Here is a 24,572-nt window from a genome sequence, read left to right on the forward strand (position 1 = left end):
GCAATGTCGCAGAGAGGAGGCGAGTGAATGATCCTGGTTCAGGGTTGTTTGTAGACATTGCCATGCCTCCTAAAGGCTCCTAGAGTGAGTGAGTGAGTGAGTGAGTGAGTGAGTGAGTGAGTGAGTACTTTACAGGTCCATGAGCCGCTTCGTATCTAAAAACACAGGCTACAGGATACATCCTCCAAATACATGCTCTCAAAATACTATTTCATAAGTTCAATAGGCCAAAAATGTTGAGTTCTACGTGAAAATATTCAGACGGTAGAAACTACATTCTCTCTCTCTCTCTCTCTCTTTCTCTCTCCCTCTCTCTCTCTTTCTCTCTCTCTTTCTAGCCCTCTCTCCCTCTCTGTGCGTCTTTGTCTCTCTATCTCTCTAGCTTTCAATTCAATTCAGCATTATTGGCATGGCATGGGAATTCCATACATTGCCAAAGCAGAAAGTGACAAAATGGATTGCATTCAGTAACAACAGGCAATGTGTCTGCAATGTTATCCTTCATTCAGTATTGCTGCCCATTTAGCTTAATAGGTGACAAATGTTTGCAAATTTGGCAGCTAAAATTGCGCACTGAGTATTCTTACCACATAAATAGGAAACTTTTTGAGGACTGGGGAGATTGTTTTACTTGATGGTTAGTTTGTTGATGACAAAATGAGCATAGCCTCCCCGGGTTTCCAGGTCCACTTATGATCCATAGCCATGTTGTGTCTAAGTGTATTTTGTTAATGATTTTCCCAGTTTTCTGTCAGTCATGGTAGTCAAATATTCTGACACTTTTCTTTTTGATAGTCTCTCTCTCTCCCTGTCTCTCTTCTCTAATATAAAAAGTGTCACATTCAAAGCCACTGTAAAATACCTGATAAACCACACCTGTGACCACATAGGCTAACAAATATTAATGCAGTGACTGAAAATCACTACTCATACCGCTGCAACCGCATTGTTTAGCTACTGTTCAAGAACTATATGGATTGGAAATAAAAGACCTGATATTAGAGCTAAGATGCATTCTTACACATGACACATGGCTTAAGGGAGTAGTTTTTATGTCACAGAAATAGACAAATAGACAGTTAGACCACGGGCCGCTAGTAAAATGCTGTCATTTGTTAGATATTACTTACAGCAGGCTTAGAGAATTGTATAACTGTCCATACTGTAGGAGGGGAGATAGCTGAGAGAGTGAAAAGTCAGAGTAAAACACAGTCTATGACCCTACATGACCCTTTGACCCCACATACCCCCCCCCCCCCACACACACACACACACACACTCTCTCTCTCACACACACACACACACACACACACACACACGGCTTATGTTATTAGATTATACTTACACTTGCATATTGATTTAACATAACTGCTGATAGGGGCGATGTTTTTACTTACTTGTGTAACGTTGTGGCACTTCTTGTTTTCATGGCACTATCTGGTTACTTACCCTGTTGATGCTTGAGGAATGTTCCCTTATTTTACTGTTGCATTGATTGTAACTCGCTCTGGATAAGAGCATCTGCTAAATGCCTAAATTGCAAAATGTAAATTGTCATTCATTATCATACATTCTCTCAGTGTACTAACCTTTAAGAAGTGAAATAAAAGTGAAATGAAACTATGCCTCATTTTGCTGACCCCGCTTTAGGAGCCACTATAGTTTACGGAAATCAAAAACAACATTTCCCAGAGTGCTTCAGGAGCAGCAGCCTACCGTGCGCGTCGGGGTGTGGCCCACACACACTCACGCGCCCAACGGAGACTTTTTCCGAGTGGGTTTCACCCCTGTCCGTCCTTTTCTTTCTCTCTCGCTTTCTGTCCCGGTTCTCTCTTCCGCGAGCTTCAACCGACACTTTTACTCTACAGTAAGTTCCTCGCGCCACACCGGGTGGATTTACAGCTGGATGTTATCGCTCTAATTTGCATACAAAGACACAGCAGCGGCCAGGTGACGGGGTCAGGGTCTACCTGAAGAGATAAAAGAGCCACATCGGGTCCAGAGGAGTTTGACAGTAGGCTACTCCAGGCGACAGGATAGGAAGAGACAGGGATCGGACAATAGGCTAACTAACAGGCGAAAAGTTATTTGAAACAAAAGTTATTTAAAGTCCATACAGCTGCGGGCGTTGGGAAGGATTTTGGCGTCTTGTTTTGGCTGCAGAATAACGTTTTTATTTGTCTTGACAGGCACAACCTTCTCCGTTGAATAAACCGTCCCGACTGTCAAAATGGTAAGTAGGCACAGCGCGTTCAGATACTTTAAACAATACATAAACTTTAACACTGACCAGATGACGAATTATAATTGTTTCAAAAAATCTTTAAGTCTAGCTATGTAATCCGTTATTTATGCAAATGACTCACACTGAGTTTTAGCCTCTGAAATCTCGTCCAAGACAACGCCCACTTATTAAATAACATAACATTAAATAATCGTAAGGTTAGACTTGACTGTAGGGAGGAGTTTGGAAAATTAGAATATTCATTGATTGTTGGGTAACTTTTTGGAAATTGGTTTTCAGTGTACATTAAATGCCAGATTTTCTATCATAGCCAGGCAGCCAATTTGATGAAGATATATTTTTAAGAGGGTGTCGACTAGGCGACCATTTATATCCATCTAAATAGGTGTATAATGTGGTTTAATATTGCAAAGGCTGAAAGAATTTGTCTCCTGAGTGGTTTTGCTAATGAGAACTTTCCAGTTTATAAAGTAAGTGTGTGTGTGTGTGTGTGTGTGTGTGTGTGTGTGTGTGTGTGTGTGTGTGTCCGCGCGCGCGTGCGTGCGTGCGTGCGCGTATGCTTGTGCGCATGCTCGTGGGGCTGCAAAAAGGGCGAATTTGGGGAAGTTAGGAAGTTTAGTCTATGACTCATGTGGGCTGTATTCCATTCGGGTGGGTCTCTCTCTCTCTCTCTCTCTCTCTCTCTCTCTCTCTCTCTCTCTCTCTCTCTCTCTCTCTCTCTCTCTCTAATACTCACACTGTTGCCTCCTCCCCATTTCCACGTCTAGTGGTTTTGCTTGTGTAGTTTAAAGGCATCCTCCCTCTCTTAAAGGGGAATCAGTTATGTTTCCAAAGACAGGGTGGAGTTACCATAGTTATGATGATTTTTACTTAATTATACAAATGTTAGCCTACATCCTGGTACTGAGTGCTGCGCTCTCTATAGCCAAACAGAGAGGTTAGTCTGGGACTATGAACTGATTGACTCTTTGCTATGAACTGCTGAATCATCAAAATGATCAGTCCTTCACAGGCCTTAATTTGACAGTTTGAATTATAACTAAGTGTAAAGCTAATGCATTATTAGGCAATACGGAGAGGAACTTCCCTTATTTTTTGTATGAAGAGGAAGTATGGCTACATGGATTGTGAAGCGTTTCCATAACAACAACAGCCCATAAATGTCGGAGGGGAGTGATAAGACCTGGCTGACTTCTCTAGATGTGCGTAAAGCAGCGATACCGAGCTGCGATCATTTCTGTTTACCTATGGTGGGTTAACAGATGCTTCTCCATCACAAGCCCCCAGCCTCAAGTCAAGTCTGAACCTGCCTCCCAGGACACAACATATCGCTCGCTATACGCTCTAAACTGTTCCGCAAGTCTGACATTCCAGAGAAAATATATTGCATTATGTTGTGTTACTGGCTCATTCCTGGTCCATAGTCTCATCTCAATATCTCCTTGTTCAGCTGTTTGTCTCAGGAGCCATCTGCGACTTGATTAGATCTCGTTTAGCTCGTGGTGCTGAGTGTGCTTTGGGTGTGTTTATGTGAAAGAGAGAGTGGAGAGCACAAGTATATTTTGGCATTCCTCGCTGTAGACAGACAGAATCCTGGTTGTTATAGCGACTTGTTTTGGGCATCCCAGATTTTTCCACATGTTCAGGGTCAGAATTCCAGAGACATTCCCGTGGTTTTCCTCTCTAAACATCCCTCCCCTAAAATGAAAAGCTACCACTATTCTATTGTGTAAGCTTCACAGTTTTAAGTGGTGTTTGGAATGAGTGCAATTGTTACAGCATGAAGTCATCTTAGTGAAAAGCAATCTTTCCTCCACACTTATTTCTCTTGTACTTTCTTCTGTAAGGATGCAAGGCAATGAGAGCAGCTGTTCTTAACTATTGACTCTTCTGCATGTAGAGAAATACATGCAGGGTGTATGCCGGCTGTTCATGGAATGGGGGAATAGTAGGAATTAAATAATTTTGCTGTGAGCTTGTGTGTGCACATCTGCATGTATTATGCACAGTGCCGTTCTCTGTCTGTAAGTAATTAAGTTGTGCTGAGTGGGTTTCTCAAAGGGCGAACATTTTTGAGAGTATGCACCCAAGGGATCTGAGAGATTGTTATGTATTGTCTTGGCTATAAACATGAATCTAGATTAACTGTAACATGTTATTTACTAAAACGTAGTAAAATGCATGTCCTTGCTCATAAATACCCAACAGAAAGTTTTTTTTATTCTTCTTTATTCTTTGTTCTGTTACCTGTATCAAATGTTTCTCTGGTGCACCCACTTGTTTTGGGACAATAAAGTTATAGCTGTAGCATAAAAAATGTTGCCGTGGTTACAGCAACACCCTCACAGAGAGTTAATCTTATCTGAGATAAACTAGAGTCTTGTGTAGTTTCATGTCTATGTCTATATGGTGCCACTGGATACAGGAGCATCTGTCTTTACTTAGCTATTGCAAACAACACAGCAAAGGTTATCATAATTACATTTATGCCTTCTCATATGTTGACTATAAGTCATTAAAAATGGGAATTGCTTGCAGACAGTGATTCATAAACATTAACATCCAAATCAACCAAGGTTTGGTAGTATTCTCAGTTATGTTAGAACAACAACATACAGTATATCTAAAGAAAATCTATACCATGATAATCCTCCTCTGTTCTCATCTTCCATCTTGCAGGCCAGCAGAGGAACTGTGAAAGCCAGTGGAAACTTCAATGCTAATGAGGATGCTGCGGCCCTGTACAAGGCCATGAAAGGACTGGGTAAGATGTGTGTGTGTGTGTGTGTGTGTGTGTGTGTGTGTGCTAGCTTGTGTGCATGTATGATTACTGTCAGCACAGAGTCATTTGATACCGTTGGAGGCCCGTCAGTCAATACTATTCCAACAGGCCAATGAGAGACCGTTATTAGGGAACTTCTCTCTCAACAATGAAACATGCCTGCTGTCTCTGAGGAGCTCCACCCAGACACTAGTGACTCATACATGAGGAGAAGGGCTGAAATTTGAGACATGTTAGTGTGAGCAAACACACTCCGACCTTGCTGTATACTATAATTCTGCGGGTGAAATAATTGTAATAGGGAACCCAGCTGGACAGAACACGCTCACTGTTTATAATAGAGAGATCTTCTGGGAACAGTTGTAACCAACACTTTATGGCTTGGTTGAGTAACTATGGTGGTTGTTGCCATAGGGACGGATGAGGACGCTATCTTGCAGCTGTTGACGTCTCGCAGCAACGCCCAGAGGCAGCAGATCAAGGCTTCATACAAGACCCTGCACGGAAAGGTCAGGCTGCCACACAACAACAGTTCAACCACATGACCACACACAGAGCCACACCAGAGCTCCAGCCTTTACTAGGTCAAACCAAAACTCAGTGTGCAGCAGTCACAGTGTAAGAGTTTGATTAGGATCAATAACATGAGCACAAATCAACCCCAGAAAACCCACAGACGTAGCAAGAACATGTGACACAGTAACTATAGCACCATCCAACCACAAAATAACCATAAAATCCTTAACTGCAATGCAAACACAAAACACTTCAGTGTTGCTGCCACAACAGAACTAATGAAAGCTTGTATTCCCCTCTCAGGATCTGGTAGATGACCTGAAGGGAGAGCTGGGTGGCAAGTTCGAGACGCTCATCGTGGGTCTGATGACCCCGCCCATCGCCTATGATGTGAAATCACTTCGCGATGCCATCAAGGTAGGTGCTGCAAATGGTAGATGTGAGATTGATGATGATGATGATGAGACTCACAGATACATAAAGATTGTCAGTCCAACATTCAGGAAGATGAGTGGGTGGAAAGTCAGATGTAATGTGTGTGATGTTTCCCCTTTGGCCTCCAGGGGGCAGGGACCGACGAGAAGGTTCTGGTGGAGATTCTGGCCTCCAGAACCGCCCAGCAGGTCAAGGACATCGTTGATGCTTACAGACAGGGTAACACACACACACACACACACACACATTGATTAATTTATTAAAAAGATGGATAGATATTTCATTTATTGAAATACTGTTATTTTACATTAATTGACATTTTGTAGAGTTTAAAATGCTTTAGATACCTTCAGTGAAGCCCATGATCTTTTTGTTTCATTCCTCATTCCACCCAGCACAGATCATACACAAGCAGCTCCACATTTGCATTCATATATCATAGACCATTGTATCAGGCTGTTTGCACACATTATAGCCTTTTGCTGTTGATACCTGTTTACTTAGTTGATCATAGGAAAACAAGTACTGATAAATCTTCCTATTAAATGTGTAGTGACAAGCTAGGTAGCATGTGACCCCATTAGAACAGGGTCACAAGTTTGTGTCTAATCTTGTCAGAGGTGGAAACATTGATTCAAGAGAGCTTGCCAGAAGTAATGATTAGCCAGGCAGTTACCCACAAATTTCAAGTGAAGGAGTTTTGGCTGCACCATTTTGCACTGGACAGTATTGATATAATTTATATGACTAAAATACATGTGGCAAATGCTCAACTAATGGACAAAGAGATGTTGTTTCCCAAAGGTAAATAAAAACCAAACTGCATGAAATTACCAAAATGTGACAAAAACTGAGGAACCTTTTTTAAAAGAGAAAGTAAAATTGTATGTGTGTTGTGTTTCTCTCAGAGTATGATGATAACCTGGAGGAGGATATAGCCGGGGACACTTCAGGTCACTTCAAGAGACTGCTGGTTATTCTGCTTCAGGTGACTCTCCTCTCCTCTCCTCTCCTCTCCTCTCCTCTCCTCTCCTCTCCTCTCCTCTCCTCTCCTCTCCTCTCCTCTCCTCTCCTCTAACAGCAGTCTGTTGTCTTTCCTCAGGCTAGCAGGCAGCAGGGAGTGCAGCAGGGAACTATAGAGAGCGATGCTGAGGTGAGTCAGTTGTATGTTGTGATTGCTGATCAGAGCTGATCAACTGCTATGAAAGAATCAGTAAATGTTTTCACTCTGCACTGTCAATGGTGTCTTTGTCTTTGTTTGCCCAAGGGCGTGACTCTGTCACATGTGTGTCATGATAGGATCAACACACTGGACTTGGAGCCGGCTGAAGTTTGTGTGTGTGTGTGTGTGTGTGTGTGTGTGTGTGTGTGTGTGTGTGTGTGTGTGTGTGTGTGTGTGTGTTTTGGAGGTGGGGGAGGCGGTTTCTGTGGCTGATCTGTAATGGAGGATATAGTACTCTCTAGTGGTGGGAGTGTGTCCTGTCTTGTTTCCTTCCTTGAATTTAAAAGAAAAGGCCAGGGAAATACTGTCGCCATGTAAACCAGGGCTTGAAATGAACACCTACCAACCAGACAAATTTTAAAATAAATTTGTCTGTGGCGGGTAACTATGTCAATTCTACCAGCCACTTTGGCGGATGAGGTTTTCTGATCTAGTTTCTGTATGAAAACAAACTTCCTCCAATACTGAGGCTTTGCTGTGACTTTGTGACATGGATTCACTATCCAACTGTCTCGTTGGTCTGTTGAGTGTGAGGCTCGGGGGGAGCGGAGTCTGTTCAGTTCATTTCTCTGCAGCATCCTTGTAGCTGAAGTGAAAAGCAGCAGTGAGCAAACGTTGGGAAGAAGAAATCCAAAGTGTGGCTACATTTCCATAAGAGTCGAGTTTGTCTTATTTGTTGCTATGCTGTTATCTCATATCATACCAACTCAGCCAGACTCAGAATTTCAATCAGTTCAAGTACAGAATTAGCATTTTTGGAGTGCTATAAAGGTAATATATGTATGAAAGGAAATGACAATGGAATCGTTAAGGCATCTGATCATTAAGAATCACTAAGCAATCAACATTGATAAACTCTATCAATTCCCAACCCTACTTTCTTTTTCTGTGTTTTTATATATTTACTTTATTAATCACATTATGGGCAATATAAAATTGTTGAGTGGAGTAGCACAAGAAATACATTGATATGAATGCGCTGTTATCAATATTATAATTTGTAATAAAGATGATGAAATACATGTAGTTACATTCTCTGCAATCCTTTGATCATATTTTAAGAAAAATATTTTTTCCTAGTGAAAATTTAAATGGCTGGTTTCTCTGAAATCCACTAGTAAAATTGACTAATGAGACAAAAATGTCATTTCAAGCCCTGCTATAACATACTTACAGTGGCCAGTTGGGGTGGAAAAACATTGATCATTTTGTTGAAAATTCTTACTCCGCATCTTCAAGTTTGGCTTCCCAAAATGTCACAGTCTTCTCCTGGCTTCTTGTAGGATTGGCTCACCTTCAACCACAGGTGGTGTTAAAGGGTTTCAGCACAGCGGACTCCTCCTGACTGACTGTTCCTCTGCCTGTTTTTGAAGGATAAACCATGTCTGATGTTTACAAGTGTTTTTGTTGTTGCAGACCCTTTTCAAGGCAGGAGAGCAGAAGTACGGTACTGATGAACAGGAGTTTGTCACCATCCTGGGCAACCGGAGCGCAGAACATCTGAGGAAAGGTGAGGAAAGAGAGAGAGAGAGAGAGAGAGAGAGAGAGGATTAAACATGTATTTTTATGATCTTACTGTTTGGAACACAATAACTGAATGCTGAATGTATGCATTTCAGTATTTGATGCCTACATGAAGCTGTCAGGATATGAGATGGAGGAGAGCATTCAGAGGGAGACGTCTGGCAGCCTGAGAGACCTTCTTCTTGCCGTCGGTACGAAACACAAACAAGTCCATATTACAGACTAGAAAAACTCAGTCCTGTTATCTTGCTTGTTGAGTGGTTGTTACTTTGATTCACTCGTAATAGTAATGTTTGACTCTTTCCCCTTTCCCCTTTCCCCTTTTCTCTCCCTTAAAGTGAAGTGTGCCAAGGGCGTTCCAACCTATTTTGCTGAGACCCTGTACTATGCCATGAAGGTAAGGCAATATCAACCAGTTGAGGAAGATTGGAGCACAGATGTCGAGTGAAACGGCCAAACCAGCATAAACAGTGCTAGGTTTAATGTATTCTTCAAGACTATATCACTGTGAAATCAGTTGTGTTGACACATTTTAATGCCAGAAAAATGCCACCATTGCTGCTTCAAACTTTACCTGATTGATGCTTTTACTTGTCCAATTTGGGAATATTAGGATGTAATCCACTTGGAAAATATAAACTTTTTCCTATAGACTGACCATTTTTTGGACGTTTATTTATTAGATGTGTGTGTGTTTGTTGCAGGGGGCGGGGACTGACGACCAGACCCTGATTAGGGTGATGGTGACTCGCAGTGAGGTGGACATGTTGGACGTCAGAACTGAGTTCAGGAGGATGTTTGCTTGCTCCCTGCATTCCATGATTATGGTACGCACCTACAGATGAACACAATATATACACTACCAGTCAAACGTTTGGACACACCTGATTGAATGTTCATTATCTCAAAGCCATTTTGATCTAAAGGCTTATGCTTAAAATGCTTGAAATTTGTTTCTTAGTCAAATATAAATAGTGAAGTTGATGCCTATGTATGAATTTCTTTCCAAAGCCTTTGCCTTTCCATCAAGGTAAAGGGCGGCTACTTTAAAGAATCTAAAATATAAGATAGTTTTGAGTTTAACACTTTTTTGGTCACTGCATAATTCCATTTGTGTTATTTCATAGTTTTGATGCATTTACTATTATTCTAAAATGTGAAAAATAAAGAAAAATGTGTGTGTCCAAACTTTTGACTGGTAGTGTGTGTATATACAGTATATACAATATATATATATATATATATATATATACACACACACACACACACACACACACACACACACACACTCACCAGTTGTCCTCTACCTATCAAGTCCTTTCCCCTTATATGTCTTGTGTGTGTGTGTGTTACAGGGAGATACCGGTGGTGACTACCGCAAGGCCTTACTGCTGCTCTGTGGAGGGGATGATGCGTAACCATAGCAACAAGCATAATAGGAACAACACCTGAAGTGAAAAAAACAAAAAACAAAACCACCTGAAGTGCCTCTTCCCTAAGTGGGCCCTTGGGCCGCCAGCCACTCACTGAGGCAACAAGCAAACACACAGCCTTGATTCATCACAACAAAACTCGCCTGTGAGTGAGAAATGACCCATTAGGTCTTTTAAACTTTAATTCCACATTATTTCTTTGAAAGGTAGCTAACCTTGTGTTCATGTCCACGTTAAAGCAGCTTTGGGTCCACTAATATCCTCAATATGACTAATATCATTATTCATTTATAATACCAAAATATCTGACTACGATTGTGTTTTTTATGCACTTTGTATGGCAAAATCAATATATGCAATAATAAATGTTTCAATTGATGAAGTTCAATGGTGATCCTGTTTCATAAATGTGTCCCAGTGCTGATCCTGTCCCGTTATGAAGCCTACATCAGTTTTTTAGAGGTGCACCGCACTGTCATAGCCACTGGAGGGAGCTAGAGCAGCCTAGTGAAGCCATGGTAAACCCATTCAGCCCTGAAACATGCAGTACCTCAACAGCACTCATGTCATCATCACCAAAATGTTTGTGTTCTCAGATCTCATGTGGCTAAAACTTGTTAGTAGCTTTTCACACGAGTAATACATCTCTGAAAAAATGAGCATCTACATACAGACTCAAATGAAGAAAAGAATTTGAACAATAGCAGAGTAGTAGAGTGTAGCATAGTGTTATACTGTTATACATCTCTGCCCCAAAGCTTGTAAAATCTATTTCTTAGACTTTGGATCCTAGTTACAGTATTACTGTATTTGTCAAAGACAGCCTTTAGAAAGTGATATAGAGGTTTCACACAGATAGAGGATAATTTTAGGCATCAATTTGAGCTATAATCATGATGGTATGATGTGTGTGAATGCCAGAAAGATTTGGTTGGAGCATTTGTACTTTGCACTTTTTTTCTATAAATGCACACACAGTCCACAGATGGCAGACTATGGTCCATCACTGTTGATGGTTGTAAACATCCCATGATGCCCTTTCATTCCTGTGTTGTTCTGTATCAGGCGGTGATGAGATCTCATGAACAGGTTAATTTTGTCACTGTCATGCGCCTTGCATGTGTTCTACCAGTGAAAGCTTTTCAGCATTTCTCTACTCTGTGGTTATCACCCATCTTCCCAAGTGGATATGATTTAGTGTAACTTCTTGTGTTGACTTTTTATCTTTTACTGAATGGTATGTCTCTTATGACGCATAATACAGCACAAGAAGATACTAGCTGCAGCATAGCATCTTGTAACTTTTGAGGGTGAGTGATTGTGTGAGAATAAAATAGATGGAAAAGTGTTATGTGTGTGTGTGTGTGTGTGTTAGGTGGAAGGAGGGGTCATCCCAGGTCCTGTTACACTAAGCTGATCCACTAACCGTTTCTGTTATTGTTGTCACGGAAGCGGTTGCCCTTGATTGTTGCCACAGAAACAGGCAGCCAATAACAAGGACCGAACAGCAGGGTGTGGAGGTCAGGCCACCTCGAGCCACAGGAAGAACAATACCTCCGACTCCTCCCCCTCGCTGCTTTGCGTGTGTATGTGTGTGTGGGTTTTGTGGGTGGGCATGTGCGATGGGATAAGGGGGTCGGTCAGCTTTGTAGGTCAGATTTGAAGTACTTACTGGAGCGTTGAGTTTTGTTTTGATGTTTTCCCCCTCCTCCCCGGCCCCTCCTCTCCTCTCCAGCCCTTCACCACCCGAGCCGAGGCACCGTGAACTTGATCAGAAAAACACACAGGTTCAAGTTCAACACTTAATTGTCTCCATACCATGACACATTCATTAAAATGAACAACGAAAGGAGCAGAAGATTGAATGACCAGGGAAGTGGCTCCACAGCTTGCAGAGTTTAACTGTTACAGTTAAACCGGTTTACGCTTTTTGGGATAAATGACTTTGATCTGCATGATTTAGCCTGTGGTTGCCTGATCCTACATCCTGACAGGAGTGGTTCAAATTCCCCCCACAAGGTGTGGCTCCAAATTTGGTCAAGTGAAATTTAACCCTACCACAAGGTGATACTATCTTCCTGCAGAGAATTTGCTGTCGATGTACAATCAGCTTTGCATGTTTATGTTCTGTACAGCAGCAAAAACAATCAGTCATTAAGTTATGAATCTAACAATTTCCAAAGGGTTGGATGTCTTCTGTTATCAAGACAAGGGATCTGATATAACTATCCTTTATAGCTCATGCCGCCATCTAGAGCAAGTGTTTACATCTACATGTTCATCTCGCTTGGATGTTAGGAGGGGTTGATTGTTGGTATATTAGTTCGATAGCTGTTGAAGTCAAGTGGGCAGTTTCCCTCACCCAAAAAAGTTCTAGTGTCTCTCTGTATTACACTGTGATCTGCTTCCTTATCAACATTATCTTCAATATCTGCCTCATTCAAAAAAAACCCATCAATTTCATCCTTTCATCGTGGGCCCCATAATAACTTATTGTATTATCAGTGCTGCATAAAATAATGAATAACAAAGAAAAAAGAAAAAACATGGGGTCCACAATATAGACTGTATGACACATTCTAGGCTAATCCAACAAGTTGTGACAGTAGGACAGTAACTACTACATTAACAACAGCTGTGGGTGGTGTATGTCACCCAGTCAAGAAGAAGCTTTCTATGAAGTTGATTTCCTGTTGTAGGTGCTGGTCTTCAGCCAGATCCACTGACTTCTTTCCTCAGCTGCTTTTATTACCTGACATAACGCTGTGACCACAAATCCCTAGATTTCTGAGTAATCTGGTAGTAAAATTTGCCACAAATCCATAACACCCGAATTCCTCAAGGCGTGCTCTGGTATTCCGGCCTTGCTGCTCAGCAAGGCTTCTTCTTTTTGTATGCTTTGTCCACCATATTTTTCAGTGACACAGTGAATCCTACAATGTAGACACTCCATTGAGTTATGGATCACAATAACAACTCAAGTTCCAGATTGGTGCAAATTATCTCAGGTGCCGCTGTGACTCGTTGCATTTCGCTGTTGTTCTGTGACAATCTTGTAACTACAATTTTGGTGATTTTCATGTTTTAAATTGAACGGAGGGATTACATGGACCAAATTCTGCGACACTTAATACGTATAAAACAAGCCTGTTTTTTTATTTCCTTTTTTATTTTCCTGAAAAGCTGGTGACAGTGTGGAGTGTCCCAGTCTTAAACTACCTCTATCTGGGTGTTCTTGTGGCTCAGCTGGCTAAGGCGCATACTTTGTAACCATGATGTCCTGAATTGGAATTTGGTCTTATAACTTTGTAACATGTCATTTCTCCTTCCTGTCTCTCTTCCAATAAAGCCTCCCCATCTCATGCCGTGGTGGGATTGATGTGGCAAATCTAATTTTCTCCAATGTGTCCCAAACCCACTGAGCATCTGATACTATGGCAGTAAAGACTGTTCTCTGTGACACACATCATCCAAGCCCTAAACTTTCAATGTGAAATGAAATGAAATTACAATGAATGAAAGAGATCATGCAGCACTTTAGGCTTAATTACTAGAAACTTGTTTTCACTCGTCTCATCCATCAGAGAATCACACACATGCACACACACACATGCAAATGCAGACAAGTAACACAGAAGAGCCAATAGAATATTTTCCTGAGGTGGATCCTCCGTTTGCAGGATCATGCTTGTACTTGTAAGGCCTGAGACCTCAAAGGGTTTGTAACGGAAGCGTGTTAATACTTAGGAGTGGAGGGCTGGTGTGGGGGATGTTGTCACAGGTGTTTGTTTTGTTTGTAAGACACGGACATTACCTCTCAATGAGAGACACAAGACGGGACATGTGCCTCCATACGCCGGTATGAGATCAAAAAGGAGAGTGAGAGATTAGGTTTTGTTCCACACATACCTAAATGTGACTGAGATGAGCTGATGATTATCAAAATACTATAATGGAATTCCTCAGGACTATCTTGGGGATTTCCTCACCTCGTCGTGATATTCTTGGGCTTAGTGAGGGTTTGGGATTATGTGTACCTGAACTGAAAGGTCTCTTCTGGTAATTAGTGGCTATACACACATACTGTACAAGTGGAAAGGTTTATTAACGGCCTGCTAAACATACACAAAAGCACACACATCCAAACTGACGCTAGGTGCTGCACAGAAAGACAGTCAATTATTGCAAGATAGAGTCCGCACACTAGAAATTGCTCCAATGGCGTTTATTACCACAACATGTGACATCGAGCGTAAGTAAGCTCTTCTTCAGACATGAGTGCATACAGAGACACACCTGATTCTGGGTAGATAAAGACTTAAAGTGAAATACGTGTATGTTAAGAACCCAAATAGTGCAAAAATAGTACATACAAAATATAAATGAGAAAAAGCATAAATGAGAAAAACAATAAGTTACAAATCCAACAATAGTAAATATTGGTATCCTATACAGCACAATCTGCTCTCCGTCATAATATCATGTCATATCATCATCATTTATGAATGGCCCGCTCCATTCATTGATGAGAAAAGGGAAATGAAGGAAAAAACCTGCAGTGTGACAAAGACCCACTAAAACCCACATTGATACAGAATATGTTATACCTATGATCTTGGGCAGTTTAGTCTAGATTTGTGTACATGACCAAGTGTCTCAAAATTAGAAACTAGAGAGTTAAGAATCTAATCTACATGATGATATGATGACCCATTGCAAATGAATAGGATTTCTGAGAACCGCACTACCATAAAATTGAATTTATTTGGTTGTAAGACATTGTAAACGAGGCTCCCATACAGTAGGCTGTCCATGGAGCAGCTCTGGAAAGTGTCGTTTGTTGACATTCCAGATTAGGGATTTTGTTTCCTGGACTGAAGCTTTGCGGAAATTGTTCATCAAATATTAACTGTTCAACTGTTCAGTCTTTTATATCTGTAACAGATTCCATCAAGAAACCCTCCCAAAAGATATTTGTAATGATAATGATAAGTAATAATGACCAAGGCGTACAGGACGTAGAATCAGGAGATTGTGATTGGTGGCTGAATGACATGATATGTGTTTTTTTTCCAACCACATACTTGCATTCTGATCTTTATCTCTGTGCCTGCACAACCCTGTAGTTTGGGCCTGTGTGTGTGTGTGTGTGTGTGTGTGTGTGTGTGTGTGTGTGTGTACATGAATGTGTGCGGTGTTGTACAGGCCGGAGTTGGCACTGCCTACAAGCAAATTCCAATGAAAACCGCCTGCTGATGATATAGAAGCAGGGAATTACAAACACATACACACACATTATTATCACAACATGAGCAAACATGCCACCACTCCTAGAGGACAAATCCAGTAGTTGTGTTTGAGTATCTGTACGTAAGTGTGTTAGGTGGGTGTGTGTGTGTGTGTGTGTGTGTCTATCTGTGACCTTTTATCAACCCCTTTTAACTTCTGACCTTTGAGTGTGTAAATCAAATGGGCTTGTTCTGGAGGGGAAGCTACCAGCAAGCACTCACAGCCCTAACCCAACGCAGTGATACGACTGTGACGGATCACGCCTTGGGTCAAGTTTGCTCCATTGCATGTGTGTGTGTGTGTGTGTGTGAGAGAGAGAGAGAGAGAGAGAGAGGGAGAGAGAGAGAGAGAGAGAGAGAGAGAGAGAGAGGGGGTGAGAGGGAGAGTGTGTGATTACTTTTTTAAAAATTTTAACTCAAATTGTACTCTTTCTCTTTTGACTCCTTCCTTTCTGTCATGCACACACACACACACACACACACACACACACACACACACACACACACACACACACACACACACACACACACACAAGATGAAGCCATAATGCCAACAAACCACTTTAAGCACTTTCCCCTTTCTCCCACTGAATGTAGGCTACTGTACATTATAGAGTTCTCTAATGAGTATTGGCTCTGGAATCTCAGTGATTATGGTGTATACCCTCTTGCTGGCACAACTACATACACACACACACACACACACACAGTCTTAAAGTGTTCACAAGTGCCAGTTCAGACAATGTTTGGAAGTTTTCAGTTCATGGGATGGTGATGTCTTCGGTGATGCTGCTGGAAGTGATTGCTATCATCTTGTGAGTCTTAGAAAATGCATGATGCCTGTATCTAAAAACTGCAAAAACACCACATGTTGAAGTGTAAAACTTTAAAATCCAACACTAAATGTGGTTTACACATTCTCCATGTGTGTTTTTTTTTTCACTCTCTGTCTTAACTGATCCTTTAGTACATCATACTGCTAACGGACCTCGTTTTGATGTATATTCAAACCCCTGAGGAGCGAAAATAAAAGATAAAAGATAGAAGAGTTGACTGGCAGAAGTGGAGAAATGGCTGAACCATACAGTGGACTTAGATGGCATCCTCATTTCCTCTTTCACCCTTGACCTCTAACCTCTAACTACTTCCTCCCTGTTTGATGGCGGATGAGGGGGGGCTGGAATGTGTCCTTGTATTCTGGAGAAGGGATTGGTAAAACAATATGGTGAATGATCCCTTTCGTGCCATCAAAGGGAGCGGACTTCCGTGAGAACTGTGAAATCGGCCCCCGGTGGGTTTTTAAGTGTCTGGCAGAGGGGACGAGGAGGTCAGAGGTCACGAAGGTCGGGAGCAGCCAACAGGAAGGGATAAAATGCACATCTGGGGTTTGGACGTGCGCAGGGATTACAATACACACACGTTCAAACACTCCCTCTGTTTCTTCGTTCCTCTCTCTCTTTATGACACACACACACACACACACACACACACACACACACACACACACACACTTCTCTAACAGATAGAGGCTGGAATCGTAGAGGATAAAATTTACACTCCCAAACATATAGAAATACCCGCGCTCCCAACGCAGCTGGCTTCTCTCACTGGAAAAGTAATTAGAGACTGTTGCAGGAAACTGGAGACATAACCCTATATTTGAATGCCATGTCCAATTGTATGTGTGTGTGACAGAGAGAGAGAGATAGAGAGAGAAACAGAGGGAGTCTTTCATCTTCTGTGCGTGTGTGTGTGGCGCTCTAACCTGAGGGCATAGTGGCGGGTGGGATGGCGGTAACTATCTATGTATCTTACAAACTGTTTGATCTGCCACAAAGTGGAATATAATTGTGTATTCAAACCACAGACAGAAAGTCTGAGATGAGGGAGAGGCAGTATGTTTTCGCTCTGCCTGCATGGTATGGGACTGGGTGCTCAGTGTTGTGTACATTTGAGAGTGAGACTATAATTTTGTCTCCGTACACACACACACACACACACACAATTTCTTTGGTATACACATATAGGAATGTCCACAGTTTCCTCTGCTTTCCTCCATAAAAGGTTCAGAATTCTTGCAGGCAACAAAAAACACTGTATAAATAGAAAATATTTATTTGAGGATCATAAATACAGTGGTGTTATTAGTTCACGGTATATGTTGTTAGTGGTATTATTGATACAGTTGGACAGAGGTAGACGAAAGTACCACTCTCCATGAGCCTACAGAAATTTCTCTTCAAGTCTCTCGATAAACAGTCTGTGTGATAAAACAGGTGGTTCTGGTCCTCATTTCTGATTGGCTGAATCACGCTCAAAGTCGCTGTAAAAAAACCCTGATAAATGCACACCTGAGGCCGCATAAGACTTAATTTCAGTATGAATGCAGTGATCGAAAATCACCAGTTTGTACTGTTCAAGAATATTGTTTGGTGGAAAAATATCTTTTAATTACTGATGATTAAAAATTGGAAAATGTCTTGAACATTTGCATTGTTTTCTAAAAAACCAACAACATGAAAATAGTAAGCTTTAACGAAATCCTCCTTTAACTTAAATGGGTATGTCCATTATTCCCACCGCGGGTCTCGAGCTCTTCTGATGCAGGGCAATCAGCAATCTCCGCTTTGCAGCATGGCGAAAAAGAAAGAACACACACTGGCCCACGAGCTGCTGCAATACTCTTCACTCAGTTTCCGCTGGTCCACGCGCTCCGTGCAAGAGGAGCCGGTGATGGGCTTGTCAGATGTCTCGGCAGTGGCTGTAGTAGTGGTGGTGGTAGTGGCGCGAGTCCGCGGCGTCTCGAGCTGTCTCATCATATCGTCGCCGGGCTGCTGGGCGGAGGCTACGGCGGTGCCAATGTCCAGTTTGAAGTGTGCATCCCGGGGCGCGCGCTTACACATTCCGGCCTTTAACAGCGCGCGATCATCCATGCACAGTTTCATCTGCAGCTTTTTCAGCGCGCGGGACACCTGTTTCCAGAAGCCCGCGGGGTTCGAAACGTAGCCCGGGCAGACCTGAGGTTTGGCGTTGTATTCACAGCTCAGTTCGGTGACTCCACCTGCGATGCGCGCCTCCCGGTTTTCGCAGTCGACCTTGATATTGACCGTCTCCCCGTCCTCTCTCGCCGCCCACGTGCACTGAATCTTGTCCTTGGTGGAGAACTTGCCCCGTGTCGCTGCAGCCTTCCCGCCCCTCTGCGCTCTGCCGGGCGCAGCGCTCCCAGTCTGCTCCGCTCCTCTGTCCTCTGCTTTGCCTTTACGCCCTTTCTCTCGCGCGCCGGAGGACAGGGAGACCTGCTGCGCGAGGAAGGCAAACAGCAACCAGGGAGCGAGAGTCCGCAGAAGCAGCATTTCCTTTGTAGATATAACAACTCCAACCTGAAGGGCAGAAGACAGGAAAATAATCTCACTTATCAGCGAGGAGCCTACGCACATAAAAAGACTAAACTGAGTTTAAGTGAGTTTAGTATCCACTACATCCTTGGCTACAATAAAACTGAGATATAAGAATTAGGCTAAAGACCAACGCAGACAGTAACTAACTTGCAGTATCCAGCTAAAATACAAGATCAAAATTAACTTTTTCAGACAGGATTAATTACAATGGCAGCTGTCTCTTTGAATAATCTCGGTGCACTAGTTGCATATCCAGAACCTACTGTATTCGGAGACACTCAGAAGTTGATGCGTGCCACATTGCTGTGAAAAATACCACGGTTCATAACCATTTAATAGAAAGTTACATGCTGGCTATGCTTCCATAAATTCCCCGGTCCTTTCACTTACCGAAAATAACAGGGTATTGACGTGCGTAAAGTGGCTTGTTATGGCTCTCTTTAGGCATCTAGGGGCTCGCACATGGCATTTATAGATGCTGCGGCACGCCCACCATTCCCGCCCAACAATACACACACACACACACACACACACACACACACACACACGCACGCACTCACGTACGCACGCACGCGCTCGTACATACGCACGTGCATGTACAACCGTTGAGTGAACCATGGCAGTAATGTATTTGGGAAGGGAATGCCTTTGTGCCTGACTTGACGTGTCCAAACTGAACTCCCGCCAGAAGATTTGACAAAGAAGCCGCGTACGGAAAGATCAAAGAATCCATAAAATAAGAAGCTTTTAATGGACACTCTGCACAGATACGGTTATTGACATGGATACATAGGCTGCATATGTCTGCACATAGGTAGAGCCAACTTCTATGTTTATTCTGCAGAACTTTAAAAACCCTAATTAGACTACCACAACCCCCCTCCCCCTACACACACACACACACACACACACACACACACACACACACACTTGGAGGCTTGTCTACCCTTCCACCAATCCGCAGCTGTATTCCATAAGTCACCGTGAAGATTTCAGCGATGAGGGGGGAAACAACAGGAAATTGTGTTTATGATCTGTCCTTATCACCCATGCCCCTGAAATAGGCTAGTACAGCCAAAGTAAGTCAAACAAACACACACACACACACACACACACACACACACACACACACACACACACACACACACAGTTACCTCAAACATGAATTTCATTCATTCATTCATTCATCTTTCACTCACCCACCCACCCACCCACTCACTCACTCACTCACTCACTCACTCACTCACTCACTTCATTCATTCATTCATTCATTCATTCATTTATTGATTCAGTCAGTGTTTCATCCATCCATTCATTGCCGGAGCACCTTTGCACCAGTCAATAAGCAGCCCCACCCTGTATCACCTTTCATTCCTGGAGTGACGCAGTAATACTACAGGAAGGAGCAAAGACATTATAGTAGTGAATGCCCATAAAAGGCTCATGTGGGCACGTGTCCAATAATCTCACAAGCTAGGCTATCATCACTATGAGTCACTGTGTGTGAAAGTGGAGGCTTTACCGTAAGTAGCAAGGATGGTGATTCCAGTGAATCCACACTCTATTCCCCTTGTGCTCAGCAGCACCACCCTGTGGCAGTCAGAGGTACAGCAGCAAATCAGCACATGGATTGTAAAAGGATTTGTGTAAGAAGGTACAAATTCACCGCTCAAATTCATGTAAGTCAGAATAAAAGTACGATTTAAATGCTTATAGTGTTTACGATGGTGAATGGTATTTAAAGCTCACCTTGACTGTCAAGAGAAAATAGAATTTCCTTACAGTCACCTCAAAATATTGCATTCTGCTTCCTCTTCTTCTTCTTCTTCTTTTTATTATTATTATTATAGTCCTGTTGCAGTCCTGTTCTTCTTTCTTTCATTTTGTTTTGTTTAAAGCACCAAGTAGTTTTAGATTATGCAGGGGGGAAAGAATAGGCTACCAACATATCTTACTCAAGGATGGAACTTGGCTTAAATTGTACTTAAGTAATATGATCTTTCCCAGGGCAAAGGGCAAAATTCAGTGTGAGACCATGTTGAGCTGTAGCGGGATGGACGGCTTTTTGTCTAACGTTAATTAAGATACTCAGATCAATTTGAGCATTGAATTTTACAGAAAACTTAATGTTACCTCTACATGCTTGCGCAGGTTTTGTGCAGATGCAATTTATGATTGGCCAGTTTGTGATGCAAAGCTTATGGGGAGCCTACAAAATGTACATCCATTTACTCTGTAATGGATGTGATTTAAAATGTAACAATACTTAAGTCAAGTAAAGATAAAGTAAGTTGAGTAAAAGATACAGACTTAAAAATGCTCCAAAAAGTAAAAGCACACAAAAAAAAGCTACTAAGTAAATGTAAGGAGAATACGTGTAATTTGTTACTTCCATCCCTGCCCACTATGTGTGTGTCTCATGTTGGAAAACAGCTCTAGTGCTGCAGCCACAAGCCTTCCAGTCGTCCTCGGCCTCCACACAGACCGCTTCTGTTCCCACACATGGTAGCTCTTACCGCTGACTTAGACTCAATTCATCAAGTCATACAAAGAACTGTTTAGTTTTGCTCAAACACTCTCTATGACTTTGCTATATTATCTTTACTGCAGTTTTGGTTTGGTCTGTGTCTACCTTAATAGGCTCCTCAACCTTACAGCCGGCAGTGAAGGGGCACAATGACTCCTTTTTCATAAATGAGCGAAAACTTTTCTTTCTGGGGGGAGTGCATCACCACAGAAGAAGAAACAGAGGAACACAGGAGAGAAGTCACCAGTCTAACTTTATTCTGTTTACGTTCACACATCTCCGCTTTATTTACTTGAATCAATGTTATATATTCAGATGTTGAAATAGTTCCCTATATTGATGTGACACGAGGAGGGAATGCTGCATCATATACAAACAAAATCACATGCCTGTCATATTTACCTTACTGTGTGTTTGTGTTTTACAGAATTCAAAGTAATAAGGACATTTACACCAAGACATCACAAGCAGTCATCCTGCAACCGTACACAGGCGTGGGACAAATGTTTGGGAAATGTTCAAACTGCGAGATGCTGCAGGTGTGGAGGAGCGTCTCGCAGAGCGACAGTGGGAGTGAGCTGTGTGATGAAACGATGGCGACTCCATAACCTCCCACATCAATCCTGGAGGGGTCAGAAACAGACAAAGAAGTGTTCTGGGTCCATCGCTGATGTTACCAACCTGAAACAGCAAAAAAATGACATTAGGAAGGACATTATCATACTTGTCTCTTATGCTGTTGTACTTAAGATAGAGATAGTTTCTACTGATAATGGGGAGACTGTATAGAGAGATAAAATGCTTCATGAACTCAGAGACAGACTTTTATTTGGAGTTTATCAAGAGAATGTATGTGGGCAAATGAACTCATAAGACATCTGTGAAGTGTTAATTCACAATTCAAAATTTGATCTATAACCTTTTGGTTTAACTGATCACTTTCCTCACCGCTCCTTTATCCCTTTCCCACTATCTTCCATGATTTCTGGCTTTACAGTGATGCTCAATATACTATAATTCATCCACACCATGACATTACCACCTGGACGTAGTCTCCTTTCTCCATTTTCATACCTATAACCTGTCTCATCGTTCAGTCACTCACCTGTATCTGTGGCAGAGTCTCAGTTTTGGAACCAGCTGATGAAGTAGCTGCAGATGCCGTGGAAGCTCTTCCAGCAGTACTCTGAGGCCAGGCGGGAAGACTTGGTGTCAGACTGGTCTGTGGGGCGTGGAGTGGTCTTTCCAGGCTTAGGTGTAGGTTTCCTGGGCTGGCTGCCCTTGCCGGTCTGGGGCTTGACAGGCTGTGGCTGGGGCTTGACGGGCTTGGGGGTGGTGACGGGCTTGGTCTGGGCCGGCACCACCGGCTTGCGCTGGTCCTGGCCGGGCTTGGAGTGCTTGGGGGTGGTCGGCTTGGGGGTGGTCGGCTTGGGGGTGGTCGGCTTGGGGGTGGTTGTCTTGGGCCAGGAGGCCAGGAAGGTCATCTGGGCCTCGTCGGGGTATTTCTTACACATCAGGGGGCGGTAGACCTTTGGTCCCTGGCAGGCGTGGCTCACCTTTCTCATGTCCCACATCATCTGGGTGAAGTAGTGGCGAGGGTTCAGGTTGTAGGGGCGGCACAGGTTGGGTTTGCCCTGGAAGTCGCAGTAGTAGGAGCGTCCTGGGGTCTGGCCCTGGCTCAGGCCTTTGCAGGAGACACGCAGGCGGGTGTAGTCCCCGGCTCCAGACACCACCATGGTACAGGTATCCTTGCTCTTAGTGCTGAATCGGATGGGATCGTCCCAGATGCTGCGCTGTTGCTGCTTGTTGTCATTGCTGCTGTTGTTGGTCTGAGCGTGTGACACACACACTGCTGCTAGGACCAGCAGCAACACTCTCATCCCGGCTCTCATGGCAGCGTTGATCGTGGTGATGATGGATGGCAGTGGTATCGTGGGTATGGGATGGTGTGTGTGTGTGTGTGCACGGACGGCTAAGGTGTGCAAGGTTAGACAGCAGCCTAGCCTGGCTTTATAAGGGCTGAAGTGCACAAAGAAGGTATTATTCAGGTGAACCGAAGGACACAGACTCCTCCTATAGCACTGACTCCTCCCCCGCACCACACACACACACGCGCATATACTCTCTCACACACGCGCACACACCACATCACTTAGACCCAACCCACTGTGGCATGGTCAAATTTTTAAAAAAGTGATGGACAGGAGGGGGGGGTGGGGGGTGGTAGGTACTAAGGAATATAAGCACAGGGTGGGGGATGGAGGAGAGAAGGGAAGTGGTCAGAGCGTCTGGAGGGGGTGGGGGGGGGGGTGTTGGGGCTGAAGGGTGGTACACATATGAAGCCAAATGTTCTGAAAAAGCTTCACGTGACATTATATAATCTCACATAGGAGGCTCTTTGACTATTGATGAGGTGGAGAAGAGGGGGAGGAGAGGAGAAGAAGAACACCGAGGTTGCCAAGCTAAATTGCCCCCCGAGGTTATTTGCTGAAGAGTTAAAGCTGTTCTGTGACCCCCACCACCCCAACCCCCCCAAAAAAACTTCATGCTCCTCATGAGATACAGATACTTCCTTTTTATAAAGAATTGAAACATTCAGGTCACTAGTGCTACCTACGACATATGATTCATTTCCATAATCATAAAGCTAACATATAATCCTGACTAAATTGTCCTTTTACATATAATCCTTAGATATATATAATGTCCTTATATATAATTCCACAGATCATATTCACTCAGAGTTATTGAGTTTAAAACCAGACCTGTTTGCACTCCATAGTGAGTTGTTACTGAAACTGAATGGAAAAACAGACCATGCCATCAAAGAGACTCGAATATTCCATATGAACGGAGTAGGATGGACAGGAAGAGGAAGAGGAGAGGGAGGCATAGAGTATAGTGTGTTGCGTAAACACTCACACACATGTGTACAAATAGACTCGTGACCTCAGAACATTCAGGAAGTTTTATTTTTATAGCCATCAATCTAGTGGGAAGAGAGAAAGTGCCTTTGTAAGAGACACTGGGAATGCAAAGTAAACATCTGAAGTGGGATACATGTGTGTATATGTGTGTGTGTGTGTGTGTGTGTGTGCACGTGTGTGTGTGTGTGTATGTCCTCTGGAACAGATGTTCTCCTAAATTCAGTTACCGCAGTCGTCCTCTGATAGGATGCAACAGTGTCACGCCACCTCAGTGC

At 43.0% G+C, this 24,572-nt stretch overlaps 3 protein-coding genes across 4 annotated transcripts; 1 reads left to right on the forward strand and 2 right to left on the reverse strand.

Annotated features, from left to right (window-relative positions):
• Nucleotides 1-1,749: 1,749 nt before the first annotated feature.
• anxa5b (annexin A5b) lies at nucleotides 1,750-10,545 on the forward strand. 2 transcript variants are annotated; one of them, XM_071923386.2, is made up of 13 exons: nucleotides 1,750-1,867; nucleotides 2,190-2,233; nucleotides 4,925-5,009; nucleotides 5,442-5,536; nucleotides 5,847-5,960; nucleotides 6,107-6,197; nucleotides 6,887-6,966; nucleotides 7,081-7,131; nucleotides 8,617-8,710; nucleotides 8,820-8,915; nucleotides 9,063-9,121; nucleotides 9,429-9,551; nucleotides 10,080-10,545. In XM_071923386.2, exons 2-13 carry the CDS (start codon nucleotides 2,231-2,233, stop codon nucleotides 10,140-10,142), a joined length of 954 nt encoding a protein of 317 aa, XP_071779487.1. In that variant the 5' UTR covers nucleotides 1,750-1,867; nucleotides 2,190-2,230; the 3' UTR covers nucleotides 10,143-10,545. The 2 variants fall into 2 exon arrangements, with proteins under 2 accessions (XP_071779487.1, XP_078147836.1); XM_078291710.1 differs by lacking the exon at nucleotides 1,750-1,867 and adding an exon at nucleotides 1,929-2,083.
• A 6,999-nt stretch (nucleotides 10,546-17,544) lies between these two features.
• On the reverse strand, nucleotides 17,545-19,276 carry fgfbp1b (fibroblast growth factor binding protein 1b). The gene is made up of 2 exons (XM_071923402.2): nucleotides 19,234-19,276; nucleotides 17,545-18,825 (listed from the first exon to the last, which is right to left on the reverse strand). Exon 2 carries the CDS (start codon nucleotides 18,796-18,798, stop codon nucleotides 18,058-18,060), a length of 741 nt encoding a protein of 246 aa, XP_071779503.2. The 5' UTR covers nucleotides 18,799-18,825; nucleotides 19,234-19,276; the 3' UTR covers nucleotides 17,545-18,057.
• A 2,341-nt stretch (nucleotides 19,277-21,617) lies between these two features.
• On the reverse strand, nucleotides 21,618-23,321 carry fgfbp2b (fibroblast growth factor binding protein 2b). The gene is made up of 2 exons (XM_071923408.1): nucleotides 22,476-23,321; nucleotides 21,618-22,051 (listed from the first exon to the last, which is right to left on the reverse strand). Exon 1 carries the CDS (start codon nucleotides 23,260-23,262, stop codon nucleotides 22,495-22,497), a length of 768 nt encoding a protein of 255 aa, XP_071779509.1. The 5' UTR covers nucleotides 23,263-23,321; the 3' UTR covers nucleotides 21,618-22,051; nucleotides 22,476-22,494.
• Nucleotides 23,322-24,572: the final 1,251 nt, after the last annotated feature.

The sequence above is a fragment of the Centroberyx gerrardi genome, chromosome 3 (genome assembly GCF_048128805.1).
Source record: "Centroberyx gerrardi isolate f3 chromosome 3, fCenGer3.hap1.cur.20231027, whole genome shotgun sequence".
Classification (NCBI taxonomy): domain Eukaryota; kingdom Metazoa; phylum Chordata; class Actinopteri; order Beryciformes; family Berycidae; genus Centroberyx; species Centroberyx gerrardi.

Excerpts from the sequence above, each read along its gene's own strand:
- fgfbp1b (XM_071923402.2), bottom strand. The coding sequence starts at position 18,798 with ATGCTGCTTCTGCGGACTCTCGCTCCCTGGTTGCTGTTTGCCTTCCTC.
- anxa5b (XM_071923386.2), top strand. Across the intron at positions 8,711-8,819 it reads CGCAGAACATCTGAGGAAAG|TATTTGATGCCTACATGAAG; the intron begins GTGAGGAAAGAG and ends TATGCATTTCAG. Across the intron at positions 9,552-10,079 it reads CCCTGCATTCCATGATTATG|GGAGATACCGGTGGTGACTA; the intron begins GTACGCACCTAC and ends TGTGTGTTACAG.
- fgfbp2b (XM_071923408.1), bottom strand. The coding sequence starts at position 23,262 with ATGAGAGCCGGGATGAGAGTGTTGCTGCTGGTCCTAGCAGCAGTGTGT.